This window comes from Myotis brandtii, unplaced genomic scaffold, assembly GCF_000412655.1.
Source record: "Myotis brandtii unplaced genomic scaffold, ASM41265v1 scaffold94, whole genome shotgun sequence".
In the NCBI taxonomy this organism is placed as follows: Eukaryota; Metazoa; Chordata; class Mammalia; order Chiroptera; family Vespertilionidae; genus Myotis; species Myotis brandtii.
Window position 1 is genome coordinate 648,237 of NW_005371876.1, and position 20,518 is coordinate 668,754.

At 39.2% G+C, this 20,518-nt stretch overlaps 1 protein-coding gene across 1 annotated transcript in view; it reads left to right on the forward strand.

Moving 5' to 3' along the window:
- The window catches only part of ADAM7 (ADAM metallopeptidase domain 7), a 77,610-nt gene extending 57,293 nt beyond the window's left edge, over positions 1-20,317 (forward strand). Inside the window, exons 18-21 of the mRNA XM_005885926.1 lie at positions 156-261; positions 623-722; positions 1,785-1,841; positions 20,039-20,317. Coding sequence (XP_005885988.1) covers positions 156-261; positions 623-722; positions 1,785-1,841; positions 20,039-20,317 — 542 coding nt within the window. The remainder of the gene's footprint in view (positions 1-155; positions 262-622; positions 723-1,784; positions 1,842-20,038) is intronic.
- Positions 20,318-20,518: the final 201 nt, after the last annotated feature.

A 20,518-nucleotide genomic window follows, 5' to 3' on the forward strand; every position in this document is an offset into this window, starting at 1 on the left:
TATATGCATGCATACAAGTCCTTTGGTTGATCTCTCCCCCTTACCCCCACCCTCCCCTACCTTCCCTCTGAGGTTTGACGGTCTGATCGATGCTTCTCTGTCTTTGGATCTGTTTTTGTTCATCAGTTTATGTTGTTCATTATTTACCATTACAGATATCTCCATCCTGGTTGTAGTCCTTGTCCTGGGTATCATCGGTATTGGGGGAATCGCATTTTTAATTCGCTACCTAAACTGTATTAAATTGAAGCAAGTTCAGAGGTATGTCTGTCTTCCCTATGTGTTGAAGAAGACCATTACTGAGAATATATTGGCTTTGTGTCCATAGAGGGTACTTGATGGAGGCAAAATATAGCCTCTTATTAAAGACCAAGTAAGAGTAGCCGTATATCAAGTTCTAATCCCAATGTTTATCCCAAGAGTTCCCAAACTTGATGGCACATTGAAATTACAGGGTTGTTGTTTTGTTTTATTTTTAATCCTAATTTTGGTTTCTCCCTCTTATTTAATTGTTATAGGGTGTAACCGGAGTATCCATCTTTTAAAAATCTCCTTCTTGGTTTAATATTAACCACAGGTGTATCCCCTATCTTGTATCTCTGTTCCACTTCCTTTTTCACAGCCCACCTCAAGATAGACTGGGAGTGGAGAATAAAGGATACTTTGGTGATGAGCTGCAAACCAGGACTGAGCCAATCTTACCTGATATTCATCCCCTACATGTAAGAAAATTTCATTTGCAATAATTGATTAACTTAAAAAGTTAATTAATGTGTGTTTGAAGTGGAAGTAGCCCTAAATCTAAATGAGGTAGAAGATGCAGAACAGTTTAACATAATTTCATACCACCAAGCCTTCAATCTACATATGGGGAGGGAGAGAATGGCAAGACCAAGTATTGACGAGAAACAATTTAGCCAAATTAGCACACTCATGCTTTAGAGACTAAGTCAAAAAAAGAATATTCCAGGCTTTCTAAGATCACCCGAAATGCTGGTGTCTGTTTCTACATCTATATCCTCAATATCCTCAAGGTCACAGAGCAGGATGCTTCCTACTGAGAATGAGGTGCTGAAAGCACCAAGACTCTCAATTGTATGTTTCTTGTAAATTAGCAATTATCATTATGTCATCTTTATTCCTAGCTAAAAGGATGTGATTAAGATAGTGTTCAGCCTGGCTGGTGTGGTGCAGTGGTTGAGCATCAACCCATGAACCATGAGGTCACAGTTCCATTCCTGGTGAGATTTCCAGCTAGTTCCCCAGTAGGGGGCATTCAGGAGGCAGATTATGGATGAATATCTCTCATCATTGATGTTTCTCTCTCTCCCTCTCTCTTTCTCTCTCTGAAACCAAAAAAACACAACACACACATTTTTTAAAAAAAGATAGTTTTCTGTCTATACTTCCACAGAATCTGCCTACCACACAAGATGATCTAAGAAGATGCTGCACATAAAATCAGTACAGTCCTTTTCATAAGCTGGTTTTACTGGAATTTCAATAGATATACTTTTGAATGAAAGATCTTGAGAAATGTTTGTAAATCTCCTACCAAATATATTGTTGGAGAGATTCACAAGGTTTACAAGGCAAAATAGTTTCTGATAAAACTTCACTTAACTAGAATCATCTTCCCCACCCTATCCCATAGGAATTTACAAACTATCTTAGATTTTTCATGAATCAGGAAGATGTCATCTGCGTGTGTAATGTGCACATGTGCATGTGTATCTATGTATGATATCTGATGCAGTTCCTGACACAACATTTATTTATTATAGAAACCTGCAAGTAGAGAGTTAAGAGGACTTGAAGATTCCAATCCACATGCCAAAATGGTAGGCTCCCAAGTCAGATGGTTTCTCCCCCTATCCCCCTGTTTACGTTTTTCAAAGGCTAGCATCCTTTTGTGTTCTTTACATACTCATTGACTGACTAGGAACATCCTCTGCTCTTATCAAAAGAATAGGATGGTTGACATTGTTTCCTCTGATATGCTGACATTTCTAAAATAATCTAGCAGAGCATGCTTTAATCCAAGAGTTTCAACCTGACCAAAAGAGCGAGCTAGACTTCAAGTGTCAGAGTTTCAAAATATAATGACAAAAACAAAACTTTCTTCTCAAACTTTTCTTGGCCAGTGTGTACAAACTCATGAGCTCTCACGAAGTATTTTAAAGGACGTAACAATACTGGCAATCACAGAAAAGGTATCATTTCTAGTGGTAAAGGTTTGTTTGTTTTTTTGTTTTGTTCATGATTGGTTTATCAAAGTTTTCACTTACCAAATCAATAACTGACTATATCTGAGGCAGAACTTCACTTTTGTGTACGTTAGAAAATTTATCTCTGTGTTAGAAAATTTATCAAAATTATGGAGGGAGACAAAATTATCAAAGGGAAACAAAATTAAGACTGTTTGGCTACATTTTAGAGTTTTTGTTTTCTTCTTTCATCCGTTCATTGACTTTTGTTAAGTGTCTACAGTGTACTGGTTTAATATGAAGTTACCCCCCACAAAGCATTCTTACAAGAAATCCTGCCCAATACACCTTTGTTGTTGGGATGGGAAAGAATGGATGTTTATAATTGCCCTGCCTCTTCACAATGATGAACCTGTCTCATGCTGGAGTGTGAAGAGAGGCACTCCTAGTGCAAGCAAACTGGCTCCCTCTAATGAAAAACTAAATGGTTTTCTTTCTTTTGTGATAGGCTCATTCATTTTACAATAACTGCTTAATTAGCCCTGGCTAAGGAGAGCTGGGAAATGTCGATAAACGTAGTACAGCAATATCCAGAAAGATTATTGCAATTAGTAGATATGAATAAGTAACTGAAATAGTACATGCTTATAGATTTTACCAAAACAACTTATTTTTAACCATATGTTTCTATTTAGAGCTTGAAATTGGATATCCAAAATGGCTGCGCAAGTCTAGGCTGAGGCTGCTGGATGCACGATCTTCACAACCTTCCCTCAATCTTCGCTATACAAATGTTGGTAGTTTTTCAAATGTTTTTTATCCAGACAGAAAACATTGAAGAGAGACAACTTCTTTCTGTAATATTTGCCTATAGAATTCATAACCTGTAGTATAGATATATGCTACAAAACTTATTATAGTTTTTCAAATCCTCTTTAGCTTACTACCAATATAAACAATCTCCTTGCTCTGGGATTTCCCTATAAAATGTTAGTATAGTTACTTAAAAAGGAATCAATACCTTGAAGATAATAAATTATAACCCTGAATCTAAAAAGCAAAAAAACAAAAGTGTTTATATAAGGTTAGTTCCTTGGGAGTGTCTCCTTGCTCTGGTATTTCCCTATAAAATGTTAGGATAGTTACTTTAAAAGGAATCAAAACCTTGAAGATAATAAATTACAACCCTGAGTCTAAGAAGCAAAAAAAAACAAACAAAAGTGTTTATATAAGGTTAGTTCCTTGGGAGTATGAAAGTACTTACCTTCATTTGAACAGGACATGATTACCACTCATTCTGGGTTAAGTGAAATTCTCTCCCACAGAAAGCCAAGAAATTCAGTGCTAATTAAAAGGTAGATGACCGTTTTACTCATTTCCTTTTAGTGAAGGAGACACAACGGCCACCCTAATTGCAGAATAATTCCTAAAATTGTGTTGACAGCATTGGAGGACTTGAAATGTTCCTGATTAATTCTAAATTCCTAGAATTTAATTTTTAAGTTCTCAAATCTTTAAAATTCCTTAGAACCTGACAGAGAAGTCAGAGGGTTACAAGAATTTCAGAAAATTTACTCCAGCAGAGAAGTAATACAATTTCCATGAAGGGCTTGTGAGATCCTTGTAATAGATGGATTTGGTCACGTAGCGTGTGATTTCTGTGCTGTCTCCACTCCTCCCTGTCAGTTGAGTCCAGTGGGGGTGTCCTGGGAATGATTTCAGCTATTTCAGATACCAATGCTTCTCAGGGTGTTCCCTTGTGCTCTCTACTGTCTTTTCATTATCTGTTAAAGCTGCATCCAATTCTTTTTCATTCCTTAAAATAAAGTTTTCAAATGCTAGCTGCAAATTTTATGATTCAATTAAATAAATGCTGCAAATCAAGGAAGAAGGCTGGTTGTGCTTGGTGAGATTTTGTTGCTATGCTGACTGGTTGTTGAGAGAAAAGAGTGGAGATCAGACAGCAGTGACTCAGCACTTTATACCTAGGCAGTTGATTAAGGATTTGTTGTTCTAATTAAAACCATCCCTTTAAGAAAGAATATTGATAAATATGTACTTAAAGCAGAAGATTCTAATTTACATACTTATGTAAATTTATGAAAAAAGAAATTTCATATAAAATATAAAACCTCATATATGCTAGCAAACAATAATCCTCTGGTAATCAAAATGAAGGGACAGTCAGAGACTCATATTCACCTGAACAATACACATGTTGCTGAACAGTATACATTTTGGTGACATCTTATTTCCCCTGTAAAAGGATAGCCTTCTTGATTTGTTCTTGTTACCATTGCTCTTCCAGAGAACTTGTCATGGCCACCCACTTCCTCTGCCTTGGACTCTACATTTCCCTAACTATTCATTTCCAGTGATTTTTTTCAAATTTCTTCTCTCCCTCCAATTATGAATGTGTCTGATACTCCCCAAATCGTCCTGCCTCATTGCTTCCTGCCTAGTCACTCTAGACTTCTAACCTGCTTCCTTCACTTCAGATAACCCCAGGGCCTTCTGGTAGCTAAGAACCTCTCTATTTTAGGTAGTGCTCCTCATGCTTTTCCGTACTGTTTTCTATCCCTTACAGATGTTACCTGCACTCCTTTCAAATGTTGCCACTACCTGCTCTGTTTCATAGGGACCTTTTCCTTCTAATACTGTCTATAGATTAGGAAGCACTTTCAACCTTCTCCCTACCAATGGTCCCTTTGAAGGTCCAGTTCTGTCCCTGGTTATGGGCCAGTTATGATTTCATAATCTTAATATTTCTGGCCCTTGCCACCTCCAGGGGTTTGAATTCTTTCCTTTGAACCCACAATTGCTGACAGGACTCCTACTGTGAATGGACAGACCTGCCCAACCTGCAGTGTAAGTACCTCTGTCTTCCACCTTAGTCCCATGAACTTCTTGCTGCCCTGACCCATGCACAGCTCCAGAACTCCTCCTGATGCTGGTTCTGCCTGCACTAAGACTGAACCTCTGACAGCCCTGGATGTGGTGTCCTGGAGTCCGGCTCTCCTCTGCAGCTGGGTCATGTGCTCTCTGCCTTGGGCAGAGGCGATTTATCTGGAACCTAATGAAGCTTGAGCTGCAGGGCCCATACACACACTGCCCCTTCCAGGACTTCTTATCTAGTTTTGTATTTACACATTGTAAGGACAGTCAGTGAGCTGGATTTGGGTTGAGGAGGAGGAACTCAAGTAATTATCAGCAAAAGTGCCTACAGGAAACAAAGTCTCAGCAACAGTGAGGAGTGGATCAGCTCAAAACAGAATGGGGGTGGGAGACCTGGGAAAGAGAGAAGAATGGCAGGTTTGAGCAGCTATCTACACCCCGCTTGCTGACTGGAGAAAGACCTTCTTAGGAGTGAGCACTCCCCTAGCATCACAGAGAGTAAAATCACAGACAGGGTGAAGGCCGAGTAAATTTTGACTGTGTTCCTCAACATATATGCAGATCAATGGCCAAGGGCAGAAACTTTACCAGCTCGGGGAGTTTGAACAAAACCTTTGCTCTAATCACTGGCTACTGAGCCATGCAGATCTAGGGCAACCAATAGAAAAACAGTATGAAATATAAAAATATGAATTAAAACCCAAGCAGAGACACCAGCTGTATATTTCAGAGGGCAGAAGGTGGGCAAGGTTCTGCAGTTGAAGTTCAGGCAAGTCATTTAAAATAACACTCAGAAGAAAAGGGAAAATGTCTCCCGATGCTCCTGACCAAATCCTGTTTGGCACTGCCTGATTCAAATTCATTTTTGCTCAAGTAAACTCTTAAGAATAAATAAATAAATACTCAGAAAAATAAGTCAGAACCTGTATTTATTACTATATATCATCTATATGCTATTGTGTCAAGGAGTAGCAAGTATATTTTTACGTCAGTTCTGACAGGAATACAGTGATGGTGATCTAAAACAAAACCAGCATTTCCAATAAAGCATCAATTATTATCAAATATCAACACGCTCCGCATAGCCACTTTGCCTTTTTCTCGAAGCTACTGTCCTGATAGATGGTTGTGGAATTTTAGTGCATTGGTTGCACTAAAACTGGGTAGTGATATTCTAAAGAAAGGTAAGCATTCCCTTATTAGCATGCAAATGTGTGGTAGGACGGTCTATCAGTGAAGTTCCTACAATGACCACTAGATGGCGGTCTAGTAAACTAAATCTGTGAGCTAGAAAATTCCATGATTTCATCCCTTTGTCAGACAACCCTATACCTTCAGAATCATGACTTTAAATAAACTTACTAAGAAATCTGCTAAACTCCTGTTTCTCGTTATTAAAAATGTAATTCTGGGGGAATTTTGCTACACACCACTTTCTTCTCTGCCAGGGTTGAGACTTGAAGTACACAGGGAACATACTCCTTCCTACACAGAGGGGAGCTGGGCTGGCACCTGAAAGCTTTGAATGGAGATTTTAAATTGGACAGATAAATGCGACTCACTCGCGTTTTGAAGTCCAGTCTTCTTAAAGTTGATTTGCCAACAGCCCTAAAATGATTCCATCTTTTGAAAACTACTTTATGGGTGTCTAGTTTTGGGGTTGTTTTTTTGAGTTTTGGGGTTGAGTGTTTTTTATTATTATTGTTTTATTTTATATTATCTGATTATCTACTTTTTTTGAAGACCAGAAAATGAACCACTGCTGCCATGGTAACCTGAAGGGCTCCCTCTTTCCCCAGGGACACATAAGGGATAGTAAATGCCAGGAAAAGCCACAGCCTGCTTGACTTATATGACTTTGTGGTGGACTGTTGATGACAGTTGATGTCTCCCTACTAATCATCAGGGAGTGAGGAATATTGAATAGATTCCTGAGCTTATTGGAAGCTTCCTGATCACTTTCTAATGGAAGGTCAGGCTTTTAGGGGACTCAGGAGCCGTTAGGTTAGGTAGGGAAGTGACTGTCTTGTGGCCTGGACAGAATCCATTAACATCTTTCTCCAGAAAAAGCTGCAATTGTGAGCTATTTGTAATGGATATTGATTGCTCAGAAAAGAAGATACACATAACTTTAAACCTCAGGGGTCTCTAGGGATGAAAGACATAGAAGGGAGGGGCCCTTCAGGATCACAGGAGTGCTAGTTGGGAAGCAATTGTATCAGAGGTGACTTACAGAATCACAGATAATGGATTTGAAAGTCAGTGCTTCTTGCTCAAGGATACAGGTAATTTGCTGCCAGGAGAGCAAATACAACACTTATTGGGTACACACTATTTGTCAGGCACTATTCTAAGCACCTCACGTGTATTATTTTATTTAGCTTAAACAATTCTATGAATTAACTGCTATTATTATCCTCATATTACACTGTGAGAAAAATCAAAGTCAAATAATTTGCCAAATGAGAGAACCAATTAAGTAGTATAGTCAGAATATATCCACCCAGGACGTCTAACTCCAAAGACTGTACTTTCAATGCCTACCATGCTGCTGGTGTAAATGTGATTTTGTTCAGGAAAAGGCACAGGCCTTCAGACTTGTGCAAGAGAAGTTAATGTATCTCACTCCCACTCTCATTTTTCATCCACCAAATTGCCCAACCTTCTCAGCCACAGTGACAGCGGTGCACGGGTTTACACAGCCAGGAGAGGGAAGGAATCACAGTAACAGTGGCGCGGTGCACGGGTTTACACAGCCAGGAGAGGGAAGGAAAGCCAGGGAGCTGTCACCTCCCAGGTTAGCCAGGCCCTGTCTGAGCCGCTGCTGTTCATGTGGCGCTGTATTTGGAGATGCACCCGAGACTTTAATCATTTTACTGTTCTCCTGGCCACTCTCTAGGGGGTGCTAGTGACCCTGGAATTTTTTTTGTGGGTTTTACAACTACTTCAGGTTCTGGAAATGCTTTCTCAACAGAACAGGGCTCTGCCTGAGTGATGTATTAGCTCAGTGTAGCGTGCCTGGGGAAGCTCTCTGCTCCTGCCTCCACCATCTGTGTGCAGAGAAGGAAAACCAACCGTATTATTGACGCTTGGCAACAGACAGTGGGTGAGGAGATAGCAGGGGTCAAGAAAGGGGCAGAGCCTTGGATGAAACCTTCTTCCTTGCTTTAATAAAATAAAGAATGCACCGGGTGAGTGGTCACTTTAAACACGTAGGAAAGAGAGAGGGTCTGCACTGCTCCTTCCTGACTCCCAGGCACCTGCTAGCCCTTTCCACCCTTCTCATGTGCTGCCCACTGCAAAGCTCTATGACATGTATCTTACAGGCGAGGAAGCTAAGGATGAGAGGGCCCAGACATACAGCTGTAAAAAGCAACACAAAAATACGCGTATAGGCCTCAGACCAAAGCTACAATCTCAGCTGTTACCCACTCCCCTTCGGCTGGCCTAGCAGTCACCAATGGGACAGTGACATCACAGGTGACCTTTGAATGACCTTAGTTTATTCCTGGGAAAGGTGACTGATCTAGAAAGGGGCCTGCTGGCAGTGGGTGAGCCTATGTTTTTGTCATAAAGCTGTAGAGTATTAATTTTACTTCACATCGTCTCCAGGTTCTTCAAAGTAATGATTAAAAGGAAGAAAATGTGCAAAGGTCTATTGTCATTGCAACAGGAATCAAGCGAGCAATTGCTAGACATAAAAGTATAAATTACTTTAAACAAGTCCTCCAGCATTTAAAATCATTCTCTTCCTACATTTAAACTATTCTGTTTTCTCCTATTATCAGCATCAGCCTCTTGATATAAAAGTTTATGTCAATGATCCAAAAGTGGTGACATGAAAAACACACACAAAAAAACCCACTAAAGTCTGACTCAGGGACATGCCTCTTCAGGTCCACCAGGGAAAGCAGCTGCAGATTAAGTTGATCTTCTCTGAAACGTGTTTAATGCTCTCTCCGAAGAAGGACATGGTTTAAAATAGCATTAGCTACTGCAGTCTTTAGATGGGCTGAGGGCAGAAATAATCTAAGTAGCACATTGAGCAAATTTGATGCCTGAATATTGAGACACTGCCAAGCAATTCAAAAGAAAAATAAATCAATTCATTCCATCTCCTTAATGCTGTCTTGGTAGTTTGACAGGTTTCTATGCTGAAAATATCACCAGCTGGACACTGTGTCACTCAATCTCCCAACTTTAGAAGTGAATTATCAGGCACCAGCCCAATCGCCCATACTCCTCCCTGGGTTCACTGGCATCTTCAAGTGAGCAAGCACCCAGACTCGGAAAAAAGGTGAAGTGACAGACCACGTGGCACCATTTCCGGGATCACAGCACAGCCAGAGCCATCACCTTCTTCACTAGGACCTCCTCTCTCCAGGTGACTCTTCTAAAAGCAAACAAGCAAAAACTGGAGACAGAGAGCAATAACACTTGTAGACGTCAGAGGGACATTGGCATGAAAATAACAAAATAAATAAATAAAGATGGACACCACTTCAATTCTGCTTGTTTAACTATTCATTTGCTTCTTCATTCAACAGATATACATGTGTATAAAGCTCTGCCTTAAGAAAACCAAGCCTCATGGGAAAACAAGACCGGCTCCTAAAGGAATGATAGCATAAAGTGGTGAATGGCACAAAGGGAGAATTTTAGCAAGTGTGGTGTTCCGGGGAGAATCAGGGAGTCTGCCTACCAGCTTTGCTGGGTTCTCTCCTAGTGAGTGGACGGTGTAGCTGACTTACGAGATGTATAGGGAAGTGTGGTGTGAGGGCAGCTCACAGGTAGGCTCTCTAGGGCAGTGGTTCTCAACCTTCCTAATGCCACGACCCTTTAATACAGTTCCTCATGTTGTGGTGACCCCCAATTTCATTGTTACAAATTGAACATAATTAAAGCATAGTGATTAATCACAAAACAATATGTAATTATATATGTGTTTTCCGATGGTCTTAGGCGAGCCTAGGGTATCCTAAGCTGTTTATCTTAAAGACAATAAGACCTTATTAAATGGATTTAAATGACAGTAACAGGATCAAAGTTGTATTTTAGAAAAAGAATGTCAGTCATAATTGTAGGGTGGATTAGAAACAATGGGACTGTCCAGCTTGGAAGTTATTAAACTTGATAGGAGACCAGGGATGGTAGAAACAGAGAAGCAGACAGCATCACAAAGCTTTTTATGGCAAAGGGGGGATCAGGGATGAGGTAGAGGGAAAGCTGAGATTGGCTTTTACGTTTTTGCTTTTGTAGAGGAGGCTTCATGGGTTCTTTCACCAACAAAAGGAAAGTGGTCATTGATTAGCAACAATCACCATCTGTCCTTTGAGACTTGCGATCAATCCCAAGGCATGGCTCTGAGACCTTCCAGCCACTCCCTCCCCTGGGGTTGGGGGCTCTGGGATCAAAAACGTTTTCCTGTTGGGCTAACTTTTAATTTAAGCAGGAATCCAACTCTGCCGGTTACTGCTCTGTGACTTGGGGCAAGAGGCTCCCCGGCCAGGGCGTTGGCTTTCTTGAGTGAAGTGGTCAGTTCCTTATGGGGGAGGAGCCCCGCTCCAGGGCCTCAGCAGTAAGGGGGGGAGAGAGAATTTAAAAGGGAAGCACATCAGGCTGGAGGTGATAATGGATTACATAAGAGGCATTTTTAGCTGACTCCTGTAAATAAGTATAGTGAATTACTATGATTACAGGAGCAAATTGGGGAAACTATTGAGAAACATTTTCCTTAAAATGACTTTAAAATACCTTAAATGGAATAATTTACTCAACTATTGTGCTAGACGCTGACTACCTATGGCAAGTTCTGAACAAGTAGCGAAGGGTAGAATACAAGATAGACTCGTCAAATACTGGTTTAGAGTTAAAAGAAATGTGTTTGCTTTTTTTAGGTAATGAAAATAAAGCCCAATGAAGTTGAGTGAAGGATAGAATACAAGATAGGCTCATCAAACACTGGTTTAGAGTTAAAAGAAATGTGTTTGCTTTTTTAGGTAATGAAAATAAAGCCCAATGAAGTTGAGTAACTAGTGAACAATAATAGATGCTGATAATTCTGGAAATAGGATCCAATTCCCCTTCAATTCAATCGATTAGTGTATGAGAAGTTATAAATTAGGCTTATTAACTCCAAGAAAAAATGTAATGGAAGGAAATGCAATCACATATAGTATGCTGTTCAGATATGATGGAAATTTAAAGCATTGGCTAGAACTGTTTTGGAAAGTTTAGCAAACGCAAGTGGTGAGGAAAAGGAAGTAAAGGAGTGATAAATCTTATATTTTTTGGTTGAAAGACAGTAGATAATTCCTAGGGGTGACAAATGTACAAATGGAAGTATAAGTAACTTACTTAGAAATATCGAGGGCGCTGGTAGTGGAAATAACTCACGGTATTGAATATTTAGTGAATAATGAGTGGGACCAGGAATGAGAAAGTATGGGGCAGAGGCTCCTGTCTTTCATTATAAGTCTTTGAATATTATTTGATATTTTAAACTATATGTATTTTTATGAAATAAATATTTTTCAAGGGGGTAAGTCAGGTATCCAACATGATATCAGTAATCTAATTAAGAAAATAGATTTCAGGCTTATGTAAATGGGTAAGTAACTTAGACAATTTTGATGAAAATTTACTGCTTTTATTTTATGATTGAAACACCCAGAGAGGCAATTTCTTGACCTTCACTATTATTTTCCCCTATTATTTCAAATTGGTTTCCCCCAGTGGAGAGTTAGGCAGAGCAGGCAGAGGTGAGTGTGTCCGGGTGGATTCAGCGAGCACCAACACTGTGCCATCATCATCCCTCCATGGTGCCAGGACAACGTAAAACTGAGAGACAAAATAGAAGCTGATCCAAAGGCTCATGTGCAAAGTGGGCCCATAACACTGCAATAGAGGAAGCATCCAGAATCAACTGGAATTGGAGAGAGAGGTAATTTGAGGAGAATTGGCTGGAATAGGAGGTGGAGTGGAATAATTCCAGAGATGGGAGCCCGTGCCTGCCACTAGGCTTGTGTGAATTCTCCATACATGTCAGCATGTGAGAATCCTTGCATTAAAGAGGAAGGGACAGAAAAGAACGTCAGACTGTCATCCAAAGGGAGGACTCAAAAATTGAACAAATATACTTGCATATACACTGACATACACACAAAGGATAAATTGCTCTCTTGTTTTGAATTTCCATGTATGATCTTTGTGAGCCACTCAAATAATGAGATGGAATGACGAGTCTGCAAGTGATCAGGACAAAAGCCTCCTTTGCTGCAATGCTGAAATAGCCTCACTGGCTGACAGACATCTGACTGATGACAAAATTTCTGCATCTGCTTTTTGATAAGAAGTCTAGCACGGAGACATCGCTAGACATCTGACTGATGACAAAATATCTGCATCTGCTTTTTGATAAGAAGTCTAGCACGGAGAGCTTGTTTCTTCTGGGTGATGGGTTTCCTTACCTCTTTGCTTTAAGGAGCAAATATAGGACAATTATAATCAAGGGTTCAATAATAACATGAAGATATAAAGTGATTTACTATGCTGATTAGATGCAGTGATGAGAATACCTTGCATTACATTACAGTACTTAAAAGATGACAGTGCAATTTTTCTTTTTTCACAAGAATAATTTTTACTAGTGGATTCAGAGGATGTACACACAGAGGAGAAGTTGTCATGGTTTTTAGAAGAATAACTATGTCACGAGGAAAATTAAAAAATCCACTAAGCTAATGATGCTAATACTTGCATTCATGTGGTTAAAATCTTTCCCATTTTCACACCCCAATTTTTCAACTATGCATATGTTAAATCTATAATTTTCCCCTAGTTACTAGAGATGCAAAGACATTTCTTTGGGCGGTTGTATTTTGGTTTGCATTATCTACACTCCTTCTCTAGATCATTCAAAACTTTTAATAAAAGCAGGCTGCCTCTGCTGGGTTCTCTCCATGTGCCCTCGGACTCACTGTCCATCCTTTTCACCCTTTTTCTGCCTAAGAATGACTGCAGCAGGGAAATTTTCTTCTTCTGGTTTCCTCCGGGTTTGTCCAAAAGGAGACAATAGGCAAGAATTCGAGAGAGACAAATGCAGCTGGAATTTTTATTTTCTGAACCTTCCAAATAGGGCTGGAAGTTGCTGTGACTTCTATACCAAAGTGCACCCTCTCCAGCAGCAATATCTCTCTCTTTCTCTCTCTCTCCCCCACCCTCTCTCTTGCTCTCTCAGTAATGGCTCTCTTCATTGGTGACTTTTGACTAAGGTTGGTGCTAATTGCTATTGATAGTCTCAGGGTGTTTTACCATATTTTAAATCTCCTGAAACCCTACCACAACTTTCCACAAAATAAATTCTCCTCCTGCTGCTCATTTCCTGACTACTCATTAATTATCCCCATTTGAGCGTGGCATTTGCCTGGACCTTGATGGCTACAAAGTGAAAAATCTTCTTAGTTTTATGCAGAGGTAGCAGAAATATTCATCCCTTTCTTTCATTTGGTGCTGTATGCAATTACAATGGCCCTAACGTAGATCAGTTTGTAGCTGGTTAAATTGCATCAAATCCCATGAAATTCAGTTCCCTACAATCTTAGAAAACAGGCAAAAAATTTTAAAGAATGAAATCATTTCAAATCATTCTCTCCATCTTCTCATTATGCCTTGCTCCTATTCACAGCAGCTCCTGTGCTGAGCGTCAGCCCCCTGGTGGTCAGTGTGTGTCATCGCTACTGGCTGGTTGGCCAGTCATTTAGGCTTTTATATATATAGATTTCTTTGGCCTCTATTGGCTTCCACATCTTCCTGAAAAGTCCAACATGGTCTTTCTGAGGATAGTGCCATCACAGCTCCAAAATCCTGTTAAATTAACTAACTTGCTAGAACAGAATTCTTTCCAGTGGTGGTCATGGTTAGCATATAACTTCAATGATTTTCTGTTGATGAATACATCTAATTTTAATATTTCTACCTAACTTTCAAGCTCTTCTATCAAGGAACTTTATCTACTCCATCTTCCCTTACTCCCAAGCACCTACTGCACACAATCTGTTACTGCTAAACTCCTTTGTCGTTACCAAAATGTAACCTTTTCCTGAAATGCTCTCTAAACTCCTAATGGATCCCAAATCATTTCTTGTTATCAAGGTCAAGTTGGAATCATCCCCTCTATAAAAGTTTTATTATTAGTCCAGCCTGTGTGATTATGAGTTTCTTACATCCCCCAACTATACCCCCAAAATTTTATGATTGGACTGAGAATGTTTTTGCTTGGATACATTACTTTCCTGTAAGCCAAGCTTTCTCTCCTTGTGACCCCCATCAACCATGTCTCTTTGTATCCACATTTTATGCTTGGAAGAGGTGTTGGAGAACCAGTTTTGGCCCAATCTCTGCAGGCCAGGCTGAGGGACCCCACCGGTGCACGAATCCATGCACCAGACCTCTAGTTCTTCCATACTGGCCATGTGGAAATCTTGAAATCTTTAGTTAAGAGAGAGCTACAGAGTTATGGTGCTTTGCTAAATCTCTGCACAATAATGGAGAGATGGCAGATAAATAGACTTTGGATTCAGTTCTGTATGTGGAGATTGAAAAGCTTTCAAAGTGTCTAGAAACTCACCCAGAAGTGGATGCCCACAGGAAAGTTTCCCTAATTTCCATTTCTGGGAATATTAGTCAATAATAATTTGTTAGACCCATGCTACATCTATTAGGACATATTGTTTGATTTGCAGTCTGGAAGAACAAATAATGCAGAAAAGGCCAAAGAGATTAAAATGATCAGAGTTGGATGCAAAGTCCCTTTGGCATGGAATCCAATAAGATTATAGGTCATGAAGTGATCTATGCTTTTTAATCACCTAAATGGTCTGCATATGACTTTTTCTTTTTATCTCATAGGGAAGGATAAGGAATACAAAATTAGTAGAGGAGAAAATTAACATGTTTTTGAACATTTAATAAAGGCTAAAGGCTGTGCTATGTTCTTTGAATTTTCTTATTTAATAGCAGTATTATTAAGCCAGGGTGTTTAAATAGTTTGTTCAGGATTACACGGCAAAGGGCTTCTTTTTTTAATTTAAATTCTTTATTGTTTAAAGTATTACATAAGTCTCCTTTTCCCCCTATTGACCTCTTCCCAGCAATTCCCACCCCCCAGCACATGCCTTTATCCCCCTACTGTCTGTGTCCATGGGTTATGCTTATATGCATGCATACAAGTCCTTTGGTTGATCTCCCCCTCCCCACTTCCCCTGCCTTTCCTCTGAGGTTGGACGGTCTGTTCATTGCTTCTATGTCTCTGGATCTATTTTTGTTTATCAGTTTAGTTGTTCATTATATTCAGCAAAGGGTTTTAAATTAGGACAGTCCATTTTCAACAATCAAGAAATACTACTGACCCTCTGAAATTGTATATATATTAAGTGTTGTATATTAAAAATAACCCTGGAAAATGTATCATGTTGAAGTGACTATTTGTATGCTATAAAAATTTTGAATACCAGCTTTAAGGAACTTGAAGTTTAGGTAGGCACTGATTTTATATTTTTGAGAGGAAAAGTCATTCTAATATCCCTTATACCTGTGTAGTTTCCAAATACAACTTTCAGATTACCAATTGTTTCAGTATACATGTAGAATAAAAACAGAATTCAGGACTGGGAGATACTTTTAAAATCACCTTGTTCTGGCCTCTCACTAGTTAAGGTAGATGTCTAAACTCAGAGACGTGAAAATTCCTTAATGGGGTATAATAGGATATGAATAGGGCTTCCTTCTCAACTTAAATAGATTGTCATTGAACTGAATGTTCATTTATTTAGCTCACAAATAAGTATTTCTTACGGTCTTTGTGACCATTGACTTGTCATATTGATATAAACTGAATATCCATGCTGAGAATAAACTGAGTATCTATGCTATGTACTCTGGATATAATGAGAAAAAATAGCTTCAGTCCCTGCCCTAAAAGATATTCATTCACTTGGGGGAGGCTGAAATGACAATCAAGACCTTTATTAACACATTTGGATTCCCAGGGTGTTAGACGAGAACAAAATGTATTATGGCATCTTAATGCCCAATGAACTTATTAAAATGCATGGATATTATGTAAAAAATATTCCAAATGACTTTCCTGTAAAATCCTCAAGGTCTGGAATAGCTCTGTTAATGACATTGTTAGAAAAATATTGCTGCTTCTACAGCAGCATTCCCACTTGGAATAAAGTCATTTTTGTTGTGGTCCTCAGTGATGGAAGCCACTGCGTTGCCAACAGCCCATGCTCCAGAGTCTGTTTAAGCTAAATTCCCATTCAGAAAACCACGAGATGGGTTTCTTCCCTGCTCTAAAAGCTTACAGCTCTTTTTTAGCAGCTGGCCTATTTGCTGAGCTGCAGAAAATCTCTTTCATGAAGAAATTTTATTTCAGATTCAGAGTGGTTCAAGGCTATGAAGGTCATTAAGCCATTTTCCTCATTTTTCAGGTGAGGAAACTGACACCCACAGAGCCCAGGAGACTTGCAATTAGAGGGAACTAGATCACTAAACACCTGTCACTTGCCCAGTATGGCTTCCACAACACCATGTTTCTTTGAGACCTTCGCCAATGCAATTTCTTCATTGTTAGTGAACTTGCAGTCACCCATTATGAGGCTATTTCAAGAAGAGTTCCATGTACTCATTCAACACTGATCTGGGTCTTCATGGATTTTATTCAAGCAGAGTGGCTGGGATAAGAGGAATGACACCAACAGGGTGTCTTTCTTTCTTTGTGGCAACTTTCCTGAGATGTACCACTTGTTAGCCTATATCTTATATTGAACACTGCTCGCTCTGGTGATTTAGCGTTTAAAACTTTAGGAAAACTGTAAGATAGACATTCTGCTGGACACTTTGCCTATGTTATATCCTTTATCCCTGCAAATCTCTGAGGGGCAGGAGAGTGTTTGCAGTTAACATTATTATGTAGATTAGAAAACTGAGGCTCTGAGAGGCAACCTGTCCGGGTCACATACCTCATAAGTGACAAAGCTGAAATCAAACTCTGATCCCCCTAAACCCAAATCCATGCTCTTCACTCTGCACCAGTGTACTCATCAAGTGCCTCTACTCTGCCCCAAATTAAGCAAAAGCAGTATTTGCTTTCATGCAAGGTAATCCTATGTGTATAGTCTAGTTTTAGAATGAACAGAACCGTGCTTAAATGTATAGAGCATTTTGCATTTCCCAAATGTTTTGCATCCTTTTTTATTGCTTGCTCAACGAGAAAAATCTTTATAAGTGATTTTTGCAAGTCATAGTCATATATTAAAAATAAAACAAACAAAACAAAAAAAGCAAGGAGTAGGGGCCCTGAGCAGGGATGGCTCTGGCATTCTATAGCCTCAGAGGCAGAGAAAGATTACAACTTCTAAAGTTCCTTGAGTTGGGGAACTGGGTAAAAAAGGTGAAAGGACTAAGGAAAAAAAAATAAATAAACACCTCATAGACACAGACAGTAGCATGGTGATTACCAGGGGAAAAGGGGGTTGAGGAAGGTAGAAGAGGGAAAAGTGGGGATAAATGATGATGGAAGGAGACTAGACTTGGGTGGTGAACATACACTACAATGTACAGGTGATATATTATAGAATTGTACACCTGAAATCTACATAATTTTATTAACCAATGTCACCCCAATAAATTCAATATTATTAAAAAATTAAAGTTCCCTGGATTCTGTCAATGCCCTAGATTGATAAGCCCATTATTATCAAGCCCAAACTTGGTATAGAATTGCCATTTACAAATTAAAAAGTTAAAGTTCCCTGGATTCTGTCAATGTCCTAGATTGATAAGCCCAGCACTATCAAGCCCAAACTTGGTATAGAATTGCCATTTACAACTATTCTCTAAAATACCAAGTCATTCTGTTAAAAAGCAAAATAAAGAATATTATAAAAAGTTTTACCTGGGAATCACAGAAACTCATGTTTGTGATCTGTGGAAATCTCATTAACACCACTGAAATGTCAGTGATGCATGTGACCTGGTGAGCCAGCAACCTTAGCCACCTAACATTACATAATGTAATAAAAACTCACTGGGTGGGGAGCAGGAGATGTGTCACCATGTTACAACATTTCTATACAGTGGCCAGTGCAGTGAATGCTTCCACTTCCATTTCCTTTGGCTGCCTTGACTATGCTGCGTAAATTTACATAAACACAGCATAGATGCCAGTCTAGTTTATACTGCAGTAACTCCAGTTAGCAACACCAACGCCCCAGAAACTCCAGCCTCATAGTTCCCAGAACCAAAGACTCGAGAATGGCTTATATTTAAGTCAAATCAAGGTGCTGCAAGGTTGAAATAAAATGTGGGAGTTAGTCTTCTCACCTACCTACAGCTACAGAAATAGATAGACTATGGAAGTCTATTTAGATCAAGAACAGAAAGAAAAATAAGAAATGAAATAGTGATAAAGGGTTTATCCAGCAGGCATGAAGAAGCTGCAGGAATAAATTCTTCTGTAAAACATTGTGGCTAAAATCTACTGTCCACAGCTAAAGTCTAAATCAGGTGCTACAAAAGTCTGAACTTGCTCAGGGTTCAGCATTGCCTGTTTTTTAAAAAATAAGCTTAGACACAAAATCTGAACTTTGGTACCTTTTTCCTCATCTGTGGTTTGAGGCATATATCTCTGTACCCTACCAAAAAGATGCCTTACTCATATTTGCTGCCCTGGAGCACAATAATATCTAATTTATAGATAATCCTAAAGTTGGGTTTATTGAATAAATTAGGATTTTGTCTTCTTATTGCCTAAGGTGCTCACACATCATTAAGAAGCAGCATTGTTTGGTGGCTAAAAGTGTAAGTTGAGCTCAGAAAGCCAGTATTTGAATCTTAACTATAGGACCTACACATGTAAACCTGGTCAAGTTCTATAAGCTCTCTGTGCCTCACTTTCCTCAAATGTAAACTATATAATAGTGTCCACCTCAGAAGGTTGTTACAATGACCAAATGAGTTAATATGCATAAAGCCATTAGGACAGAACCTGTACATAAAAAAACATTAGTATGTGTCAGCAAATATTACCGTGTTATATATAATAGCGTCCACCTCAGAAGGTTGTTACAATGACTAAATGAGTTAATATACATAAAGCTATTAGGACAGAACCTGCACATAAAAAACATTAGTATGTGTCAGCAAATATTACCGTGTTGAAAATAGCTTCATTAATTTGTCAATGATATCCTATTAAAGTTATTTATGGATACTGAAATGCCAGTGAAGAGCAAGGGGAAGAGAAGGCAATAGTGAATAACCAAAGAGCAAGAACAGACATCTTGCACATCCCATGTGCCCCAGGTTGCTTTCATGTCCTAGAGAATAAACAAATCAAAGCATTTTAACAATGCTCTTGCACAAAGCAATGCATTGCTCATTAGGTCAGGACTTTGAAAATGAAAGGCATCTCCTCACAGTTGCAAAAGAAAACTAGAGTGCAGGTTTGTTATGTAATCTCCTTGTTTGAATTCTTATTACAGTTTGCATTCTTTTTTATTAGAATACCCTGGGCATAAGATGTTTATTATACACTTTGTCTTTGAGGCCATTAATTTGCTAGCATTTCCTCCCCATGCATACTCATCCTGGTTAATTTGCTGGCACTTCCTCCTCATGTATACTCATTACAGTCCCACTAGGGAAGCACTTCTGATTCTCTGTCTTACATTTAACTTAGAGGTTTACTTGTCTTAATTTCACATTCCACTGAGAAATAGAAGTAGTTTCCAAAGGACTAAGGCAACACAATTGCTAATTTTGTCTTTAAAAGACATAGATAATCCACTTAGAATTAGACCCCCTTGAAAATATAGGGTTGGAAGACTTTATACTATCATGATATGAGCCTATTCGTGGCTTCGTTATAGCTCTTGGCCTATCATGTGAAAATTCAGCTTCGTGCCAATTTCGATGGCACCAAAGAAGTCCATGAGGAAACTGGCTGGCACCCTTACATAGAGTCAAGAATTGTTCCTACTTCACCAAGCTCAGAGTCTGTTCTATTTGTAGTTATTCACATTCAGTTGTCAATTGACCTGCAGTTTTGCACTAATGTCAATCATCAGTTTCTAGACCACAGGCTGGGCTTCGGTCTCTGGTTCCTGAAGGGCACCCCAGGTCCTAATGGCATTGGAAATTGGAGCTAAAGCCCAGCTAACTATATAGGTCTTAGGCCTCATTAGCATTTACTTTGGGGAATGAAAAAGTATGATTTGCTGATACATAGAATATTATAGAAGACTTTATAGGCACAATTTTGAATAAAAGAAAATAACACAAAAGAGTATATGCTAGATGATTTTGTTTCTACAAAGGGCGAAACCAAGCAAAACTAAGTGGGAATAGTG